Source organism: Jaculus jaculus, chromosome 15 (assembly GCF_020740685.1).
Source record: "Jaculus jaculus isolate mJacJac1 chromosome 15, mJacJac1.mat.Y.cur, whole genome shotgun sequence".
Taxonomy (NCBI): domain Eukaryota; kingdom Metazoa; phylum Chordata; class Mammalia; order Rodentia; family Dipodidae; genus Jaculus; species Jaculus jaculus.
In genome coordinates this window covers 41,344,638-41,357,749 of record NC_059116.1, presented here as the reverse complement: position 1 = coordinate 41,357,749, position 13,112 = coordinate 41,344,638, and the positions used below count along the sequence as shown (strand labels likewise).

At 38.4% G+C, this 13,112-nt stretch overlaps 1 protein-coding gene across 2 annotated transcripts in view; it reads right to left on the bottom strand.

Moving 5' to 3' along the window:
- Positions 1-13,112, bottom strand: part of Rit2 (Ras like without CAAX 2) — a 415,489-nt gene that overhangs the window by 321,765 nt on the left and 80,612 nt on the right. For both annotated transcript variants that reach the window (XM_004665844.2, XM_045135257.1), the window contains one exon: positions 2,697-2,753. In XM_004665844.2, coding sequence (XP_004665901.2) covers positions 2,697-2,753 — 57 coding nt within the window. The remainder of the gene's footprint in view (positions 1-2,696; positions 2,754-13,112) is intronic.

Genomic DNA, 13,112 nt, shown 5'->3' with positions numbered 1-13,112 from the left:
CTGAACTGAGAAGCCATATACTTGAACTCTGATATTCTTTTTTCTGCACAGCAAACAATTTTCATTCCAAGGGGCAAAATACAAATTTTTGACCACTGGATGATATACAATATTCATAGCTAATGATTTGATCAAATGTGGCATGCATGTTTATTGGCATGAAAGGTTGTACAATGGGTTCTTGGTGAAAAATGCCAATTTTTAGTATTCTCATAGTAATTAGACCATGGATATATACAGCTATTCTTAGCATTATGTCTAATGTTTATAAATCTTTCATTTATATATGAAGTTAAAACTTGGCCTTAGTCATATTTGGCAGTATTATTAGTAACACAGTGTAATTTTTGCATGATGTTTCTCCTATTGGAAGAATGGAGTACATGTATTTGAATAGTCTTCCCATAGGCATCTTCTGTATATTTGAGAATTTGAAGTCATTGGTTATCAACTTTAAACTTTTGGTTGTCATATATAGACAAAAGAAAACACCATTTCTTTGGAAATAATATTAGCACTAAGTGATATCTTTGACACTTTTTAAGAGAACCTAAAATTTTGGATTTGATAGGGATTTCGAATAAGGATTATTCTAAATAGAAGATGAGAGATGGAAAGTAGTAATTCCTCAAATATTCCAGAGAAATATATTTAAAAATACAGTCAGTGAGATGTCAAACATTATTTCAGAAGATTCAGTGCCTATCTCAGGTGTGAAATAAGTATCTTTGATGGGTGTTTCTGTTGGCTAATGTAAAAGATATTCAAGCTGTTCAAACTGTACTAGCGTGACCATCCTCTTGATGAGCCATTAAGTCACCTGGACTGAATTATAGCAAAGCAGCTGGAACAGGTGAAAGTAAATTATCCAAGACTTTCACCTTCTCCCAGCACAGTAGTGATGGTAAGTTGTTTACAAATATTCCATTAGAGAAACTAACACGTGTGACAATGGAAAGGTCTAGTTGAAAGTAATAAACAGCTGTTTCCATTTTCAACTGCTTTTGTCCAAAGCTATATTACACAATAGTAGATAAAAGTATGATTACCACTGTCAGTACTGAATGCCCATGGAGCCTAATCTCCTGGAATGGATGTGACATTGGATATCTATGGGAGTCCTCATCATGCATGTCTCCTTTTTTTCTCAAAAAGGAGCCATTAAAATTTATTCACATCTACTGCCTGGCTCTGGCTAATGGATATAAGAGATTTGTGGGTGGGAGGCCAGGTTATGAGACACAGTTTATTCAAAATTTCAGAAAGACAGAAAACAATGAATAACTGGGTGCACTTGTGATTTCATTAAGTACATATTCAATTATTGAATTGTCCAGAAAGATACAGATTTCATTTTTGCCCAGATATACCCTTTTCTATAACTCATAGTGGGTGGGATAAAGCTAACAGCATCACCTGAGAATCAAGACATTTTAAAGATTTAAAGAACTATCAATCTTTGAATCGAATCACTTCTAAAACTTTACAAAGTGATTACATCCTGAAATAAAAGTCAATTCCTTCAAGAAGCCCAACCTGCTTAAGAGTATGTCAATTTTGGCTATATTCAAAACTTATTAATGCAGTCCCATTGATTAAGAGGTTTTAATGAATCATCATACATGAAAACAGTGCATCTTATTTATTTCTGTGACAAAATTCAACCAGATATTCTGTCAGGTTTCCTGAAAGGAACGTAAGAGTATCATTTAGAAGACTTTTTTTTTTCATATCAAGTAAGACCTGCAATCAAAATTTCTTGATGATAAAGGGAAGAGAAAGGAAGGGAGGAGGATACTTAATAGGTTGATATTGTATATATGTAATTACAATGATTGTAATGGGGAGGTAATATGATGAAGAATGGAATTTCAAATGGGAAAGTGTGGGGGTGGGGAGGGAGGGAATTACCATGGGATATATTTTATAATCATGGAAAATGTTAATAAAAATTACAAAAAAACATCTTGATGAATAGGTAGAAAGAAAATCGCCTATGAGACAAAAGACATTCAAAATGAAAGGGAGAGTAAAGAGAGACAGTGATTTTCTTGTTTAATGAGTAAAGCAATTTTTCAAACATTTGCCTTGCTTTGAGTGAGGAAAAACTTGTTCCCCACTACAGAAACACCAGGTCATGATAGAAAGAAAACCTGACAGAGAGAATTAAACATGCCAGGCTCTGGGCACAAACCATATTTTGCCTTCCTGGGTCTCATCTCCTCTATGCACATGTTGAGGATACCAAGTGAAATAATGTCTGCATTTCAAGAATTCCCCAAATGCAGCACTGGCACGACTAATTCCCTAATAGAATATCCACAGTAAGCAATGCAATCACATCAGTTATATTACCCAGAACAGAGTTCTACAAACTCACTTGTTTCTAATGGAAAATATCCATTAGTGAATCCTGAGGTCACCTTAATGGATGGATTCTAACCATAATTTTCCACAGTAAATTGAACAGAATATGAAATATGAGAATATCTGGCAATAAATAAGGACAGATATTGTCTCCTGCCACTAATAACAACTTATAAATGTACAATCATGTGTATGTGTCCTAAGAATACTATATATAATATATATATATATATATATATATATATATATATATATTCTAAACATCAACAGTGTGTCATTTATTTGCAGTGTATCTACTTGTTCTATAGGAGAAAAGAGGCTTTACTCACCAATGGTGGGGTCATGATACTCTGGAAACTGGTGGCTAATAAACTGCATTGTCACTGCTGAGAGAAAAATAAGTCAATAAAAATCCAACATTCATGAAGAAGTTATTAATCAATACAATTACACAATCTTTAAATCTTATCTGGGAAGTAAATTATTTTTAACATTTTATTGAGAATTTTAATGCATAAGCTTACTATAAATTGATCATATTCCTGTTCTATTACCCTCTTTTTTTTCTCCCTCCCCACTCATATTTCACTGAGCATCCTGCTTTTTCCAAAGATTTTCCTTTGTTTTGATGTCTCATTCTTTTTGGCCTCCTCCTCCATCCTCTATGTCCAAATGTTGATGGGCTAAGAATTGTGCCAGACTTATAAGGGTGCAAACAACCACTCTGAAGTCATAAATCTACAAGTCTGTTCATGTCCAGATGACAGTGCTTATTGCCCAAAGTACTCCTTCAAAACCTGTGACTCTTTCTCCCACATATTCCACAATGTTCCCTGAGCCTTGGAAGGCATGATAAAGATGTCTCATTTGGTGTTGAGCTCTTGACAGACACTTTATTCGGCTTTGTTGGGTTTTGAGCCACATCAGGGTCTATCATCATGTCCGTGAGGAGCTCCTCAGTGAGAGCAGCCCTGATGTGATTCGTGCGACCCTCCGCAATGTTCCTTCAGCCCTGGCGGGTGTGATGACTTGTCCAGTGGAGCACTGGGTTTGTTCTTCTTCTCAAGGAAATAATTTAGTTGTGTGAGTAACCAATTGAACCATATTATATAGCCCAAGCCAAAAAGGAAAAATAATAACACATAGTTTAAAGGGAAAATGTCCAGCTCCAGATAGCTATACTAAACACAGTCAATTTTAAGTGCATTTTTTTTTCTTTTTGATTTTTCAAGGTAGGGTTTCACTCTAGTCCAAGTTGACCTGGAATTCAGTATGTAGTCTCAGGGTGGCCTCAAACTCACAGTAATCCTCCTACCTCTGTCTCCTGACTGCTGGGAATAAAGGCATGCACCACTATGCCCAGTTTTTTAAGTACATTTTAACTGTAGTAAAAATCAAGGAAGTTGGAGCTGAGGAGATGGCTCAGCACTTGCTTGCAAAGCTTTCTGGGTTGGGTTCAATTCCCCAGCTCCCACATAAATCCAGATATACAAATGGCACACATAATCTGGAGTTCATGTTCAGTGGCAAGAGGCACTATTACACCCATACATACTCTCTTAGCCTCTTTCCCTCTCTCTGTCTAAGTAAATAATAATTAAAAAAAGAAAGTTCCTAATATAATGAGAACATAGTAAGTTGTATACTTCCTTTTGGATTGATCTGCTCAGAAGTTGTTATGACCAGGAAGATCTTTCCACTGAAAGAACTGCTGGGACATATTTTTTTTTTTTTTCCCTTTGACAGTACCAGAATAGCCTGGAGTCTGTGAGGTTTCTTCTAGTAGTAAAAGTGCTCATTTTTTGTCAGAGACCATGACCTGACCACCCGAGGACAAAAGAAGAATTAACAGCCTTCATATGGACCCTCACTGCCCTGAGGACAAAAGAGAACTAGCAGCCCTCATGCAGCCCCTCCCCCGAGAACAAACAGCTGCTCTGGGAGATGTCACAAGAGAGATTCCGAGAAGATGCTCCAGAAGATTATGGCCAGGTGGCCCTACTTCCCCCTTCCTTGTACCCCCTCCCCCTTTTTCCCCCCTTATTGCCCTACCTGCTGGTTGATTATAAAAGAGCTAAAAAATCCAACATTAAATGAGACCTTGACAAAACCTCCGCTTGGTCTCCTTCTTCTTTTCCGCCCGTTCTTTCAGGTTGCAGCCCTCCTCGACCACCCCACGTAACATTGGCCCCGCAGGTCGGGGGCAATTTTTTATATTGTTTTTCTCTATACTTATACTATTTATCACCTTTACTTTGTCTATTTTTCATACATTTTCTACAATCTATAGTCTGTTTATCCATTCTTTAAAGCTCTAAAATGTTTATTGTTTGCATTTTTGACATTTCCTTAGTATAAATGTCCATTATTAGAAGACAAGGGAATTCTATAATAAAATACAAAATTTTAGGATTGAGATATGGCTCAATGGTAAAAGGCACTTGCTTGCAAAACCTGATGACCCAGGTTCCACTTGCCAGTACCCATGTAAAGCCAGACACATAAAACACACAATGGAGCATGCATATGAAGTTTTATTTTGCAATGGCAGGAAACTCTGCAGTACTTGTTCTCTAATCTCTCTGTTTCCCTCCTTTCTTGTGCAAATAAATATCTTTTTTAAAGACAAAACTATAGGGCTGGAGAGATGGCATAGTGGTTAAGGTGCTTGCCTATGAAAAGTACACATCCAGCTTTGAATTTCCAGGTCCCACGTAAGCTAGATACACAAGATGGTGCACGCATCTGGAATTCGTTTGCAGTAGCTAGAGGCCCTTGAATGCCCATTTCTCTCTCCCTCTCTCTTTCTGTCTCTAATAAATAAATAAATAAAAAGTAAATATTAAAAATATATTCTTAGAAAGACAAAAGTGTAAAAAGTAGTAATAGTTGTGAACACCAAAGAGCAGGAGGATGTTTTGGAATACTGTTCCACAGGCACAAAGTGGTGTTTGCATCCATAACCTCACACTGGTTTGTAGTACTTGCATGAAACCTGCACAATATTGGCACACAACACTGTCATGGATGACAGAAGAGAGTATAAGAAATGATGTAAAAAATCACACCAAAATAGAAGTGGGAGAAAAAGAGAAGAGAAATTATGCAGAAAGAAGGGGAAGCTGGAGAGATGGCTTAGTGGTTAAGGTGCTTGTTCACAAAGCCAAAAGGCCAAGGTTTGATTCACCAGAACCCAGATGTTCAAGGTAGCGCATATGTCTGGAGTTCATTTACAGTGGCTAGAGGCCCAAGTGTTTGCATTATCTCTCTCTCTAGATCTACCTCTTTCTTTCTCAAAAAGTAATAATTAATTAATTAATTAAAAAAACAGGGGGTTCAGTAGACAGGGTCTAAAAGAGGGGAGAGAAAGGAGGCTAGTGGGAGGGGATTATGATCAGTGTACATTGTCTATATGTACGGAGGTTGTTAATAACTTTGTTAAAAGAAAGTAATCTATGTTTCTGAAAAACAAATAAGAGGCCCTCTGCTTCTTTTTTCACTGTGTGTACCTGTGTAGACCAAGACTATCTTCAACTGAAAATTTATCAAGACGCTCTGAGAGCCCTCTTCTTACCCAGTCCTCAGATTTGGCCCTGTCCTTGCACCCTTATGGGACCTGCCTGACCCAACTGTCATAAGATTCCTACTAGGACAAATGGAAAGACTCATATAGGCTCAAGTTGGCCTGGGGTGGCTCACAGGAGTTTCACAGATGCAGCCGCCCCACCTTCCTCGCAGACCATCCCTGCGTCTTTCCTATGGGTGCATTGGCCCTTGTTACAGTCAGAAGTGAGCCCAGGTATATGCTTATCTCTTTTTTCTTCTATTGCAAGAGTTCTTGTCTAAAATCTGCCTTTACAGTCTACACTACTGCCAAGCCACCTTTTCTTAACAATATTTTCACAGTTATGCAAATGCTCAGAAGTTGGAAGACTCCATTAACTCCCAGGAACATCTGTGGGCTCTTCCCTCATCCTATTTACACATGTACAGAGATGGAACTTGACCCAGTGGAAGAGAATGTCTGTTTACATTTTAATGGCTGCTTTTCTCCTGACTTTGTGTTGACAAAGGTTTCACTCTATGAAAGTATTATTATTCAGTTTGACAGCTTTGGGAGTTTTTTGAAATTCAAAACAACATTCCTAACAGATAGCCTTAGGAGTTAGAATAATTTCAGGTAAACAAGCAAAACAGCTCACTTATTAAGTGAATTTCAAGAAATGTCTGTTTTTTGTTTTTTTTTTTTAACTCTTGAATTTTATGATGTCAGTGGCATCAATCTCTTTCTCTTGCTGTGTTATTGTTCAAGAAGAAAAGAGAGGTCAGAGGTCACAAGAAGCACCTAGCTTTGGCTGGTCTGTGACTTCAATTTGCATAGTAGCCTAGATTCCATTCCCCAAACACTAAATAAGGCTATTCTCACTCACAATAAAAGGAGGTAGTGTTCACAATTTTGCCTGAGCCTCAACATGCATATTATGATGCTCAAGCACTTTGGATAAAACCTTGAAAACATCTTTGGATCTGTCCTTCTCATATTCTCCATATGAACAACTTGACCTTCCAACTTCACCTTGAAGATATCTTTCAATTTGTAAGGTTCAAGAGTGATCAAGACCTCACAAACTATTCTGAAGCAACGATTAAAGAATTTATTTAGGAAAAACACAAGCAGCCAGGGCTGACTCACAAGAGCACAACACAGCTCACCTGAGATTTCAGATAGTGGGCTTTATCGGGCATCTTCAGGTCTTCAGCTGGGGGAAGGTGAGGAAGAAAAAAGAGCTCCTTTGTTCTTTACATTAACCATTTTAAATAGGTGAGGTATGAGACCACACCATTGAGCAGGGGACTTTTGAGATAAAGGAGGCAGGAAACCATGACCTGGGGCATTGTTTTAACCCTATTAGCCAAGGGAAGATGGCTTCATAGGAAAAAAGAATTCAGAAGCTGAAATTCAGGACCAACAGAGACTCTACAGGAAGCTTTTGTTGGGAGATTTTTGGCAGAAAGCTCTCCCAGCCCCTACTGTCTGTCCCTTTCACAGCAATATTCATGTGCCCACATGCACCCAGTGTGAAACCAGTCAGACCACTTGCATCAGAATTTCAGGACACCCATGAATTATGTAAGCCGAGAGCACAAGGAATCCCAACACAAATCTGCCTTTTAGGAATCCAGCTTAAATATTCCAGCATTAGCATTTATAGGTTTATAAAATAGAATGACTCCCATGAAGAATCTGAACACATGCACAGGTACAAGTGCAGTGGATGAAGTTGATAACACCCACCCACCCAGTGTAGGCAGGTGCGCTCTGTCACAGTACTCAGAGGACTGGGCCACAGGCACAAGACTGATTACCATATAAATGTCTATTCCAGGGCTCAGCATGATTGTGTCTTTACTATTCCTGAAAACAAGAAAAATCACCTGTGAACAATTCAGAAAGGAGCAGTCTCTCAGTGAAGACAGGGCAGCTTTTTGTACATTCTATCATACCTGCCACCAAACAAAATCAGAACTCCACTGGAATCAACTGGTGCTGGTTTCGCTGTTGAGAATGACTTTCTCTCTGTATGCATTTATTTATGTGAGCTAGTTCAATGTTTCATAAAGTATTGCAACTCTGGATGACATAAAGATGAGTTTATTGTCTGCAGAGATTCACTTGCAGTAAAAATCATTGCCAATTTGCACCTCACAGTATATCTCTCAGAGACTACATTACTGCACTGAGCAGGAGGCCGTGGCTCTCACCCAGGATCAGCAGTGCTAAGAACAAAGAGGAAGCCAGGCCAGCTCACAGGCTACATGGTTTTTGAAATCTCTCACAGGCTAATCCAAATTCCATATGTGAATTGGATAAGTATGAGTATCAGGCCATCTATTTTGCATGTCAAAACAGGCCATTTCATTTACTATTTGTTTGCATAAAGGTTATTGATTTCTATGTATTAATTTAAAAGTCTATTCCCTGGGTAAATTATCTTATTTGTTGAGTTATATTTAGTGATATTTTAAGAGTTTCTTAGTGTCAGCTCTCTACAAGTAGAAACAGTTTTCAATTAGTCTCTTCATTGTTGATTTTCTCAAGGATATATTCACAAGTTAATTTGGTGATTTCCTCTTGGTTTATGTTTGCTTGGTTGCTTGAGATAGGGTCTTACCCTATAGCCCCAGCTGGCCTGGAGCTTGCTAAGCAACATCCCAGGCTGGCCTTGAATTTGAGGGGATCCTAGACTGCCTAATGAAACTATGTGACACTGATCCTCCTTTTACAGTAGTAGTGCCTTGATTGGTTTATTTACTCTGCACAGACTCATCTTCCCAGCTTTCTAACCCTGCTGTGGAGAATTTTAGAAAATACTATCCTTTTGGGAACTTACCTGTGTAGGTTTTTCTTTTTACTATTTTTGTGTGTGTGTGTGTACAGTATGTATTACAGTGCATGATGGGGTGTGTGATCATGTGCATGTCAGTGCAAGAGGGCTGTGCGCCTGAGTACAGCCTCCAGAAAGAATCTTCAGGTTCCCTTCACTGTTTTTATTTGTGTACTTCCTTAAGATGAGGTTGGTCAATCAGAAGCTTCTGGGTTTTTTTGTTTGTTTTCTTTTGTAATTTTGTTGCTGCTGCTGTTGTTTTCAGTCAGGGAGCCTCTGAGAATCTCCAGACTCTGCCCCACAACAAATTGGGGTTACAGACATGAGTTGAACCCACCTGCCTTTTTAAGTGGGTTCTGGGGAAGTCAAACTGCAGCAGCGTTAGGCCCTCCCAGGTCCTCCTACTGAGGAGGAGGGCACTCTCAGCACTGTGCCAGCTCCCATCCAGGTTTTTAATCTTGCTTTCAAAGATGTGTGAAAGCAGGTTGGTTTCATTTTCCACAGTATTCTTACTCATTTTTTTTTCAAGTTTTGTTTGCTGATTTATTTTGCTAGCAAGTTATCTCTCTCTTGGTTTTATTATAATTTTGATTTTGTAGTAAGTATAGTTGCTAGATGTACTGAATTTCTTTTAGCTGTTTGTCTTTATTATTTTTCTGTATCACTGGCTTCACTTCTTTGTTATCTGGTCATTTTTCAGTCTACATTATTATTAATATATTTTATGGATATTATGGTCCGTTTTATTGATATTATGGGCCATTTCTCATCTCTGCTTTAAATGTACCCAACATATTCTAATATTAAGTTTTGAAGTTTTTTTTTTTTAATTTCTTACTGTATTTTCTCCTTCTGTCTTTGAGTCAAAAATACAAATCTCTTTTTACATATAACTGAAAGCACCTTTTTCTTTGTATGTTACTTTTACCTTCCAGTTCTGTAGCCTGGTTTCCATTTCTTTACTTCTGAAACTTGACACTTTTTAAAAGGGAGATGGCTCAGAGGTGAAAGGTGCTTTCTGCAAAGCCTGCTAGTCTGGGTTCAATTCTCCAGTGCCCACACAAAGCCAAGTGATGCATGTGTCTGGAGTTTGTTTGCAGTGACAAGAAGTCCTGGCACACCCACACTCGTTCTCTTCTTTTGCTTTCTTTGTTCACAAATAAATATTTTTAAAAGTCCCTATTAGTAACAATTTCATTATCTTGTGTTCACACTGTGCCAATACCTATGGCTTGATGTTTATCCCACATCATCTTCCATGTACTTATTGTAATTTGTTCTTTATTTTCAGATACTTGTTTTCCTTTCCTTTTTTTTTTTTTTTTTTTGTTTGTTTTTGGTTTTGTGAGGTAGGGTCTCACTCTGGCCTAGGCTGACCTGGAATTCACTATGTAGTCTCAGGGTGGCCTCGAACTCATGGCAATCCTCCTACCTCTGCCTCCCGAGTGCTGGGATTAAAGGCATGCGCCACCATGCCCGGCTCCTTTTATTTTTTTATTTCTTTTCTTTTTTCTTTTTTCTTTTTTTTTTTGTTCCTTTCCTTTTATTTCTTTAGAGTAAAATCCATCTTTATAAAGTTGTATTTTGTTCCTGTTTTTTTTTTTTTTAAATTTATGGCTGTGTTTATTCTACCTCTTCATGATTATAGGAAGATAATTAACTCACTTAAGGATATTATATTGTTATTACTGTTTTCTATGATTTTGGTGGAAATTTTCTTCTTGCCTTGAAAGTAGAGAATCGCAAATTGTGCTACTGTGCTTGTAGTGATTTTGCATAGATTCTTCCCTCTTTCCTGGGTGTTCTGTTCTTTTCTATTCTCTCTCTCTCTCTCTCTCTCTCTCTCTTTGTGTGTGTGTGTGTGTGTGTGTGTGTGTGTTTCCCAAGTGCTGTGATTAAAGGTGTGCACTTCCATGCCTAGCTATTTTCTATCCTGTCCTGTCCTGTCTTATCCTATTGTGTTCTGTTCAGTTACTAGACTAAGAATATTTTCCTCATTGGAATAGATCTGCATTTAACACTATATTTTAATATTTTTATTTATTTATTTGAGAGAGAGAGAAAGAGAGAAAGTGACAAAGGCAGATAGAGAGAGTGAGTACAGGCATGCCAAGGTCCCCTGCCACTGCAAATGAACTCCAGATGTATGTGACACTTTGTGCCATCTGGCTTCATGTGGGAACTGGGAAATCAAACCCAGGCCAGTAGACTGTGTAAGCAAATGCCTTTAACCACTGAACCATCTTCCCAGCCCTTTACAATATAGTTTTGTGATGCTGGGATTGAATTCAAGTTCTTATCACTGCTAGCATGTCAGAGACCATGACCTGACCACCCTAGGACAAAAGAAGAACTAACAGCCTTCATATGGCCCCTCACTGCCCTAGGACAAAAGAAGAACTAACAGCCTTCATATGGCCCCTCACTGCCCTAGGACAGAAGAAGAACAGCCCTCATATGCCCCCTCCTCGAGGGCAAACAACAGCTCCAGAAAAATGTCACAAGACGTTCCATTCCAAGATGTTCCAGAAAGATTACGGCCAGGTGGCCCTACCTCCTTGTGCCCCCTGTCTGACCCCCCTGCCTGCTGACTGATTATAAAAAGGCTAAAAATTCCAACATTAAAGGAGACCTTGACAAAACCTCCGCTTGGTCTCCTTCTTCTTTCCCGCCCGTTCTTTTAGGTTGCAGCCCTCCTCGACCACCCCGCGTAACATTGGCCCTGCAGGTTGGGGGCACTAGCAAGGGTTCTACCACTGAGCTATGTCCTCAGCCCTAAGCAGTGTGTTTTTAACCACTGGAAGAATTGACAGGTGGTGAGTCAGTGAGAAGTACTGACACTTCCTTTCTCTTTCTTTTCGGGAGGATTTTTATTTTTTCTCTATGCTTCCTTCTGTGTTTCTTTCACTGCCTTGTCTCAGAGGTGAACCAGCTTCCTCTGAGGGTCTCTTCTTCCCTTAGAAATTCAGGGTCACTCCCCACCAGCACTTTCTCACAGCTCTGAAACAGGAGGTTCCTGGCTAAATTTCTGTCCTTGGTCAGCAAGGATTCTTTTTTTTTTTTTTTAATTGTGGCTGATTTTACATGGTCTTCATGTAAGTACCTTATTTTCCTCACCTATCTTGTTCAGGGACTGTTCTCTCTCTTGCCATTCTCCATAACCACAGATTAGTCATAACTGAAAGTGTCTCTTGAAATTCCGTTGTGTGTCTCAACCGAGAGGTGGCATGACACTCCAAGTAGGAGAGCACTTGTCTTCTTGGTGCTCCTTGGTGCTATTTGCTTTGGAAAAAGATGGGCAGAAAACTCTGATTAAAGAGACTGAACACATCCTATATGAATTCTTCACTGACCATTAGTCTTGATGTGTTAGAAGAGGCCAACAAAGCTCTTGAGGTTTTAAAATTTGTTGCAGAATAAGAAGGTCATTTTTTTTTCTCATGGGTAATTTAGGTCAAATATGATCCAAATTTAGTTTTTGGTTTTGCTTCCAAATTGTACCAAGTTTATTATACTTTTTCAACTGGATGACTAAAAGTCCACATTTATACAAAGATAAAGGAGACAGTTTTCATTCAATTACAATTTGTCAAGTAATTTGAATAAATTTACAGTACAAAAATGTTTATCTAGATGATACCTGTGATATTTATTGGGCATCTATTATAGACTAGAATTTAGGCATCACAAATTAGCAGGTGAAGCTTTTCAATTGTGTAAAACAAAGTTGTATTTTATAGCCTTTTGAATTAGGAAACTTTAATATGTACAGACAGCACACTAGTAGAAATAGGTGTCTACACATGAGAAGAATGCATGAGAAAACAATTTTCTGGGCTGGAGAGATGGCACGGCCATTAAGGTCCTTGCTTGTGAAGCCTAAAGAACTAGATTCAACTCCCTAGTGCCCACATAAGTCAGATGCACAAGGGGATGTATGCATCTGGACTTCATTCTCTCTTCTATTTGCTTCTCTCTCTCACTTTCTCAAAATGGATAAATAAAATATTTTTTTAAAAAAATTAAAAATATATTAAAACAAGTTTCCCATTCTGTCTATAAGGGTTTATAGTAGTGCAAGGGGACAAGTATTATAATAAAGTCCTCAGCTTTTTCACTCACATGGAAGTGTGTCATAGGTGTGGGATGGGGGCTTTGTCATGGACCCTCTGGGATCTAAGGTCTGTTCATCTGTTCACCATCCTTAGTCTTCAAGCCCTCCTTTGAGTCTTTTATAACAGATTGGCAGGAGATTTAAGAGAAAATTATTGCATATTTACATGAGAGGATTTGAAGGGAAAATAGTATAAAGATGACATATTACTATTTATGTCAAAACTGAGCTGCTTGGCCTTAATG